General features: G+C 35.9%; 2 protein-coding genes across 3 annotated transcripts; one reads left to right on the top strand and one right to left on the bottom strand.

The window, feature by feature from the left end:
- The first annotated feature begins 2861 nt into the window (after positions 1 to 2861).
- Positions 2862 to 5255, top strand: LOC107782553 (putative inactive receptor kinase At4g23740). The gene is made up of 2 exons (XM_016603433.2): positions 2862 to 4104; positions 4204 to 5255. The coding sequence occupies exons 1-2, from the start codon at positions 2991 to 2993 to the stop codon at positions 4803 to 4805; spliced, it is 1716 nt and encodes a 571-aa protein (XP_016458919.1). The 5' UTR covers positions 2862 to 2990; the 3' UTR covers positions 4806 to 5255.
- Positions 5256 to 5393: 138 nt separating this feature from the next.
- Positions 5394 to 8008, bottom strand: LOC107782555 (uncharacterized). Of its 2 annotated transcripts, XM_016603435.2 has the most exons (3): positions 7839 to 8008; positions 7376 to 7441; positions 5394 to 6865 (listed from the first exon to the last, which is right to left on the bottom strand). In XM_016603435.2, the coding sequence occupies exon 3, from the start codon at positions 6842 to 6844 to the stop codon at positions 5558 to 5560; it is 1287 nt and encodes a 428-aa protein (XP_016458921.1). In that variant the 5' UTR covers positions 6845 to 6865; positions 7376 to 7441; positions 7839 to 8008; the 3' UTR covers positions 5394 to 5557. The 2 variants fall into 2 exon arrangements, with proteins under 2 accessions (XP_016458921.1, XP_016458922.1); XM_016603436.2 differs by lacking the exon at positions 7376 to 7441.
- Positions 8009 to 9282: the final 1274 nt, after the last annotated feature.

Below are 9282 nucleotides of genomic sequence, written 5' to 3' on the forward strand. Positions count from 1 at the left end.
TACTTAACTTTGACCTCCAATGACTCTGTTGTACGGGGGAAAATGAAGGAATTTTTGCCATCGTTTCTTCCGAAATTTCTTTTCGTGTGCTTCTGTTTCAGTGTGACAATACTTCTGACCTCTTATTAAAATTGATCTAGATATTCTTCCTGCTACTAATCTATGCAGCTTGCCTGGTTAGGATGGAAACAATCACCTGTCATGCGCAAGCTAACAAAGTATAGACCAAGACTATTACGTATCATGCGGATGCTAACAAGATAACATCTTCAACGACGATAAATCAAATACAAAAGAAAATTATATCAAAAGGAGACAAATATTTACGTGGTTCGTTCAATTGACCTACATCGTGCGGAGATGAGCAATTCACTATATAAAAAAGAGTACAAAATATCGAGTTCACAACCTTAGAAATGAATAACACTTGTCTCAAAATTCTCCCTCTAAACAAGATCTCAAACCCTTTATGACTATATTGTGGCTCATATTGAGTGGGAAGGATCCTCAATTTTTATAGAATTCCAAAACTTTTTCATCTAAGAAAAAGAATTATCACGTTTCACCTCTTTTGTTCAAAAGATTAACGTATTACATGTTAAGTAACAGTATTACATGCCATAGTGGTTCTATAGTATATATTTGCACTTTCAATTACAATCACCATATAGTATATAGTCGCCAATGATTTGAAGTAGACTTTTTAGTAAGTACATCTCGGTAAACTAAGCTTTTACTATGCGCGGGGCCAAGCATATTGAGTCTATTATATTTAGTCTTATCTTGCATTTCTGTAAGAGGTTGTTTCCAAGGTTTGAATCAATTATTTCCTTGTCTCACGACAACAACTCTTATAGTTTAAATGGACTTTTTTAGTCGTAATTTGTAAGACGAAGATGTGATTTTCTGTGAAAAATTCTGTTGAAAGATGCAGCCATTAGTTTTTGAAAGCCTAATTTGGTAATCATACTCCTGAATTTTTTCCTCTTAGTCTCTACGACTAGGTAAGCCTAAGGTTGTCCAATAGGACATGTTGTCCTGTCCCGTCCCGGTCCCGTCCCGCGTCCCGTCCCGTCCCGTCCCACTTAATTCTAAATGGGATGGGCCCATGTTAAACGGGACATGGGATGGGACGGGATGGCCATTTCGTCCCGTTTGTTCCGTCCTGTTTCATCCCGTCCCGTCCCGCCTATCCCGCGTCCTATTATTTTATTTTATTTTTTTTTTTAATTCTAGCCGTTGGGCAACGGCCAAAAACGGCTATAATTGGCCTCCACCCCCCCACCCCCCCACCCCACCCCCAAAAAAAAAAACACCCCCAAACTTTTAATATAACTCTTAAGTTTATTAAATTACACTTTGACCTTATTTTCTACTATAAATACCCCAATCCTTCTTCATTTTTTCCCACAATGAAATGGTAAGTATAAAACTAATCCAACTTATGCACCGAACCTTAATGAAATGATTGCAAAATTTAAAAAGTATTTTTTTCCTATTCCCCAAGTTTATTTAATTTTTACTATACTTAACCCATTTTTAAAATTAAGAGGTACAAATGGACTTGTTCGTAAAATTTATGAGAATTTAGCAATTCAAGAAAATGAACAACCATCTCTCGAAGACTGCCAAGCTAACATATATTTTTATGTTAGATCAATATTTGATAAATATAAATCTATGGAACCAACAGGTGGTGAAACTGCTCCTTCTACTTCTAAGTCTAGAATATAATATAAATCTACTTTTAGCGCGGCAAGATTTTAAATCGGAGATCATAGACATTCATTAGCGGAGGACAGCCTAGAGATTTCTGTATTATTCAGAGATTGGATTAATTCAGAAAGAAGAAATCTTGGTTTTAAAAAATTAACCACTAGGGAAGAAGAAGAATACAATGAGATACTTAGCACTGGGAGCGATGACGGCATGGAACTCATGGAACATCAATCAACATTGCCAATTCCAGAACAATGTCCGAGAGAAATTATAGATAAGTTACAACGAAATTATATAAGAGCTTACAAATATTAGTATGATAATTTGTAATTGGCTACTAAGAGGCCTAGTTCAAACAGAACCCTTCCTAGAAGGTGGCTGCGTAGATTAGGTGCTCTTCAAAAGAATTATATTTGTATGTGAGATTTGAAAGTTCTATTAATAAAATAAAAGGCTCTAAGCGTTGAATTTTTTTATGAATTGTCTTACACTCTTACTTAGTTACTTAATGGCTTGAAATTATATTAAATAAATTATAACTCTATTATAAATTTATAATTATTAGAATATTTCATTACAAGTCTTTTGTTTTAATATTTTATAATTCTTTACTTAGTTTCCTTATTTCCGTTTAATTTTTAAGTTTATTAAATAAGTCAAAAAACTAGCTGTTGCAAACTTTAAAAACTTAGTCATTGTCAAAAGAATAACCGTTGCCAAACTCAATGCTTAAATAATTTATTTTTTAAAAACGGCACTTAAAGCCCTCGAACTCGTCCCGTTCCGTCCCATCTCGTTTGTTAGCGGGACGGGATGGGCCTACCGTCCGTCCCATCCCATCCCGTCCCGTTTATTAGCGGAACGGGATGGGCCTACCGTTTCGTCCCGTTTGTCCCGTCCCGTTTCGTCCCGTCCCGGCTAAATGTCGTCCCGTCCCGACCCGTCCCGTTGGACAGCCATAAAAGACACGACTACCTTGTATGCCAAACTCCAAGTCCAATCCTAGTCATTGTACTATTGTAGTATGAATACAGATGTATAATGAATATTACAATGTAGATTAGAGATCAAGTCATAACATGGGAACTTTGGAAACTGTGACCAAATTGTTTGCATCGAAGAAACAAAGTCACAAAACCAGAAAATGCCGAAAGAGGGATATGGATCATTCCCACGTAATACTATGTTGTGCAATTATGTTAACACATTCAGTAACCATGTACAACTTCTGAGGATATGTCAAGGCAACAACTTTTCTTCTAGCTAAATATATGGATAATCTTCTCAAGCTGATTCTAAGTGTTTTAGCTTCTCTTCTTTTTATCAGATTCTGTAATGGAGGTGAGTTAATCGAATCCAAGTCCTTTCTCAATTTTATTCTTGCTATTGATCCAAACAATGTACTAGGAATTAAGTGGAATTCTTCAGTGACTTATAACCCTTGCTCCTACAAATTACAAGGTGTTAAGTGCAATTTACGTACCGGTAAAGTCACAGAAATACGGCTTGAGAACATGAATCTTAATGGGGTAATTGATGCAGAGCCCCTCTGCAAACTCTCAAAATTGCGAGTTCTTAGCTTAGCAAGGAATAAAATTCGAGGGACAATTCCTGAATCTATATCAATGTGTAAAAGTTTAACTGTTCTTGATCTAAGCACCAACTTTCTTAGTGGAAATTCATCACTTCTACTGCAGTCTTTGACAATGCTCAAGAATCTTAAGAAACTGAACGTTTCTAACAACAATATCACTTTCTCACAACCTTCGACGAGTCTGCAAGCGTTGAGAGGTGTAACAATTAAAGAATCTACATATATGTTTATAGCTCCATCTTCAACTAGAGAAAGTGAGAAGACAAAACCAAAGCATCATATAAATCTGATGGTTTGGTTACTCATATTTGCTGCAATTGTGCTTGTCTTAGTGCTTTTAGTATTCTTGTACACGAGATGTGTTAGATCAGCTAAGGACAAGGAGGTTTTAAAAGAAGTAGCTAATTATTCGTCTCCTCGAAAAACTCCCTCAGCTGAGGTTGTGAATGGAGTATGTAACACTGAAGAAAAAAGCTCAGAACTATTCTTTTTTATGGAAGATGTGGAAAAATTTACAATGGATGATCTTCTTGAAGCAACTGCTAACTTGAGAAAACAAGGCCTTTGCAGCAGCCTTTACAAAGTCCATATCAGTAGCAGTGGTGTTTTTGCTGTCAAGAGACTGAAGAAACTACAAGTGGGGTTCAAAGAATTTTCCCAAACAATGAGAAAAATAGGGAACTTGAAGCATCAAAATGTACTTCCACTTGTTGCTTATTACTCTAGCAATGAAGAAAAATTTCTTATCTACAAATACCAGAACAATGGAAGTCTACTTACCCTTTTTGAAGGTAAGCCAATTAAGTTAAGAACTAATTACAGTGTCCAAGACTTAAAAAAAAAACTCATTATTTGATCATAATTCATATTGTTGCTCTTTTCACTTGCAGATTATGTAGAGGGGAAAAGGAATTTCCCATGGAAACTAAGGCTGTCAGTTGCAGTTGGCATAGCAAGGGGATTGGCTTTCATATACAGAAGTTCCAAGAAAGGCAATGCCATTCCCCACGGCAACATTAAGCCATCAAACATTCTATTAGATGAAAATGAGGAGCCATTAATAAGTGAGTATGGATATTGCAAGTTCCTAGACCCCAACAAAAGTGCTCTCTACAATGACAATGGTTACACAGCCCCTGAGAAGAACTTGACAGAAGAAGCGGATGCCTATAGTTTTGGGGTGATTCTGCTGGAATTGTTGACAGGTAAAATTGTGGAGAAAACTGGATTAGACCTTGTTAAATGGGTGAAATCTATAGTGAGGGAAGAATGGACTGGAGAGGTGTTTGATAGTGAAGTTGCCAACTTTGAAATGTATGCTTTCCCTCTACTAAATGTAGCACTCAAGTGTGTGGAGCGTTTACCAGAGGAGCGACCTACAGTGACAGAGGTTTTGGAGATAATTGAGGAAGTTGTGAATGATCAAGAAGACATTTCTCCTTCTTCTATGACTTCTTTTGAATCCACCCCTGGTTCAATGAAGCATCTGTGAGCCTTTAGTTCGAGAGCTTTTCTTCTGTATGTATGTGACATTATCTGCATAAATGGTTGTTGCACTAGGTTATTCATAAGCTGTTGAACTCTTACTAGGCTCTTTCAATTTGTTTTTCTGAAAAATGGTGCTAGTTGTGTGAAAGATTTATAGAGAATGGATGAAAGAAGAAACACTTTTCATGTAAATTTCTTCCTTTAAATAAGTATTCATCTTTTAAAGAACTTTGTTCTTACTTAGACATCATCTTCAATGAACAAAGATTCCTCTCCTTTATCCTTAATAGTACTTTAATGTTGACATTAGCCTACTGCAAATTCATTCCTTATCGAATTTGAGCTGATTATGTTTGTTACAAAAATAATATCAGACTAGGGCATGCAAGGCCAGCGGTGACTGCATGGTGTCTCAGAATCGTGTCTTTTAGCATAAATACAGTATCACACCTATGATTGCTGATAAGAATCTTAGTATATTAAGGATGATGATGATGATGATGAAACAGCACATCACATAATCAAATTATTTCAAGGGAAATGCTGAGCATAAATTAAGCAGAAAGTTCTAATTAACTACACAGTGCAGAAGTAAAACAAGTCTTCAATGGACACAATTCTATTAGTTCAGAGCATTTTAAGCATTCATGGGATAAAATGGATAAAACACCACATTCATAAAATCCTTAGTGTTCACTTATCCTTTTAGACTTGGTCCTAATCGCTATATGTCATCTGAGAACCATTCGCAAAAGCTCAGAAAAAAGCTCTGCTGCCATAGAACACCCGTGAGCCAGTGCTCTTGGGTGTTTGTGATGTCTGATCTGAACTCGAATTACCAGAAGTTGTTGGCCTAGTTTCCATGTCCAATGGAAGCTTCATCTTTGCCAAGGACTCAGTAAATTGCTGCATACTTTTCATGTACATATCCACAATATCCTGTTGCACAACTTTTTGCTCTGGCTCAATGTTCACTGCAACCACTGGCTTTGGAAATGCACTGCTAGGCTTGGTTTCCGATATGTTACTCTCAGCATCTCCACTGACTTTAGGAGCTGATGCATATTCTTCCCCCGGAGATTTTGAAGCTCCTTGGGTATCAGAGGACTGAGAGGTTGCAGGGTGCAAAGCGGATGGAGAGTCGATGGTTGATACGCTGCTAGGAGGGGAATCACGCTTAGGATATTGGTGGAAATTAGCAACTCCACTCGGAAAATTTTCCATATGGACATCTACATCTGGACTGAGCTGGTTTTCAGTATCAGAAGAGACAAAACTATCTGAGCTTTGAGAGTCCAGATTAGCGCCTGGTATATTAAAGTACTCAGAGACCATAAGATTATTTTCATTTACAATCTTAGGATCTGGGAACTCAATTTTATCAAACTCGTTAAGCAACGACTCGGGTGTCTCGCTATCTGGAGGCCGAGATGCACCAGTGTCCACAGATGCGGGCAATGCAGGAATTTCAAGCACTTCAGGTGAAGTTCCATTATAAGAAAGGGACAACTGTACAAATCCTGCTGGGGAGTGATAGAGATCAGTCGACGAAAGAGAGAACTCTTTATCTAGCTTTCCATTTTTGACAAGGATTTCAGAAAGAGGGACTAGTGCAAAGCCTAGCAGTTGGTCTTCCAAATAATTCCTCACCCTGCTCATCATCCATATCTCACATTTAACCGAGCATTTTATAGTACGAACTTTGAGCCTTAGATTTTCATTGAAGACAGGAGATTGCCCACCACCATTAATGATCTGAGTGGAGACTGCATTTTCAGGATCACTAGTAAGGCAAAGTTTTGCATAAACATCTTGCTTATGGTAAATGCATATATTGTGGATATCTCTAGCCTGATGTACGTACACATCGAGAACACCAATGAAGTCCTCCAAGTTGCGGGGATCAACATCCTCTCTGCGAGCAGAAATTCCCTGGGATAGTCCAGAAGAGTTCTTGATGAAAAATTCACTGCTTTGCTTCTCGGAGTTGGCAAAAACAGAGGAACCCTTAAATGGTGATACAACAGACTGTGGAGAATCCATGAAGCTGACCACAAATAGTACCTAAGAAATTTGAAGGATAGCTTCAGTAGCAGGTATTACCATCAAACAAGAACTAGCAACTGCATTTAAAGTGAAAACCTTAACCAATAAACTCATTAACCTAAATCAGAAACAGCAAATAAGGGATCAAAGATGACAACAAGATCATGTTAAGAAGAGGAAGAATTCCACATTGACACAGGTAACAATTCATATCTGAAAGAAGTAAAAGAAAAATAATTGCAATCTTTGTCTTCTAACAGAACAAAGAACTATGTAATAAAGATTGAGAATGGAGCTCCATGTTAATTTAAAAATGACGAATAACATTGCAGAGAATGAGCAAAAACAGTCAGAACTGGTTAAGATACCAAAATTATACCAAGAGCATAAGCTCATCAACATGCAGAAAATCAGAATCTAGTGAACTAGTTAACTCAAGCAATTATCCCAAGTAAAAAACGAATTAAGCTATATTCATGGCAAACTGAGAAAAACCAAAAGAGAGGGGAGCAAAAACACAAAACTCACAAGAAAGAATCACTTCAAAGGTCAGGTTTCCAGAAGGCGAAACAGCTTAAACTACCAAGTCCGATCCTGCAAATAAACAGAACCCATAAAGCTACAATCTTTAGCTTTCTCCTCAAGTGTTAAACTTAAATCAGGCACCAAAGATAGATTAATAAAGCTACAATCTTTAACCTTTTCCCCCCTTCTATTTTCCCTTTCCTAACTCAGACTACGTAGTAAACACCCAATCAAAATCCAGAAAAACCAACACAGAATACTTGGATATCTCAAAATTAAAGAAGAGAAATAATACAAGTGCAAGAAGTCCCTAGTCCTTAGTAGGGGGTCGTTTAAGGGTATATTGATTGAGCACAAAAAGAACAAGTCAAAAGAGTAATATAGTGGAATCAAGAAATGAAGTTCATTTAATGAACCAAAGAAAATAACACATCAAATGATAAAAGTCTAAGAGGTCAGTCCTTACTTCCGGCTAAGAGTCCGTTTATTGAGCAGAACAAGTGCAAAGAGTAAATATTGTAAATCTGTGTCTTCACTGGAAGAAGAAGAAGAGGATCCAACTCGAAATACGAACCAGTGTTTTTGCAGAAGAATAATTGAGAGGTGCAGAGAATAAAATCAACGGAATGATGGTAGAATATTAAAATAACAATCATAAAATGATAATATTTTTTAACAAATTCATAAAATGACTATTCTTATTAAATTATAAAATTATAATAAGATATAAGATAATCTAAATTTAGGTAAAAACACTTAGGTAAGGATAAAATATCTTATACTACCTCCGTTTCAATTTATGTGAATCTATTTTCTTTTTATTCTGTGCCAAAAAGAATGACCCCTTTCCTTATTTGGAAACGATTCACATCTATTTTGTGTGGCTATAAATCATTGCATAAAGGTAAATTGTTTCCAAATAAAGAATGACACGGATTAAAAAAAAAATTAGTTCACATAAATTAAAACGAATAAAATATATATTTTTTTAAATTCGATGCTCAATCAAATAGATTCACCCGATTAAATGGGTTATACTATCTTTTGGAATATTATACTAGGAGTAATATCATTAGATTAGTATTAGAGGATAGGATTTCTTTTGCCTTTTTTTAATACAAAAGTTAGCCTCCCACAGGAAACACCGACCTATAGCCATTGGCTCACCACTCCAATCAATCAATGGACTTCTTAGTGCGTTTCACAGTTGGTATCTGCACACTGGAGCGTGTCTACCACATGCTATTTTCTTGGGGATGTGACAAATTATGTATTTCTTGATTATTATTCTCTCCGGTGCCCTTTAAGCGATCCTTTGGTAGGGTATATATATGAATAATATTGAATAAGGTGTATTAGTAATGCAAGAAGTAGTAATATATGGGTTAGTCATACAGGTAATAGTTATGTAGAGATATTTTTTATCTATTGTTTAGTGCGATGTATTAAAAATTAAAATGCATTGCACAATTTTTAAGAAAATTAGTTATGTACAAAAAATGTCCTTCATATTCTTTAGTTTTAAGGGACTTTAAGGATAATTTTGTCTTTAACCATACTAATGCATGCATTAATAGTTTTCGTATTGCTAATACCATGGTTTGCTATGTATTGGCTATATATAGGATAATACCAAATATGATGTATAATTAATGCTTGTATTAGTTACATATAGGTTGAAAAAGTGTACCAAACAAGATATTACTAATATACAAAGCTAATGCATGCACTATTTTCTCTAATGCACTCTACCAAACGACCTCTAAGTGATTTTTATACCTTTTTTGTGGTCTGCAATATTTGATTTTTTCAGATATCAAGAAGAAATTAACTTCTTTTTTTCAAAGTTGCCCTTGTAGTAAAGAGTTTCGTGATATTTATTTGTATTTCTAATGAACAAATTAAGGTTA

This window comes from Nicotiana tabacum, chromosome 2 (genome assembly GCF_000715075.1).
Source record: "Nicotiana tabacum cultivar K326 chromosome 2, ASM71507v2, whole genome shotgun sequence".
Lineage (NCBI taxonomy): Eukaryota > Viridiplantae > Streptophyta > Magnoliopsida > Solanales > Solanaceae > Nicotiana > Nicotiana tabacum.

Bases quoted from the DNA above. Each gene is read 5' to 3' on its own strand.
- LOC107782553 (XM_016603433.2), top strand. From the start codon at position 2,991: ATGGATAATCTTCTCAAGCTGATTCTAAGTGTTTTAGCTTCTCTTCTT. The intron at 4,105-4,203 runs GTAAGCCAATTA...TTTCACTTGCAG, and splicing joins TCTACTTACCCTTTTTGAAG to ATTATGTAGAGGGGAAAAGG.
- LOC107782555 (XM_016603436.2), bottom strand. From the start codon at position 6,844: ATGGATTCTCCACAGTCTGTTGTATCACCATTTAAGGGTTCCTCTGTT.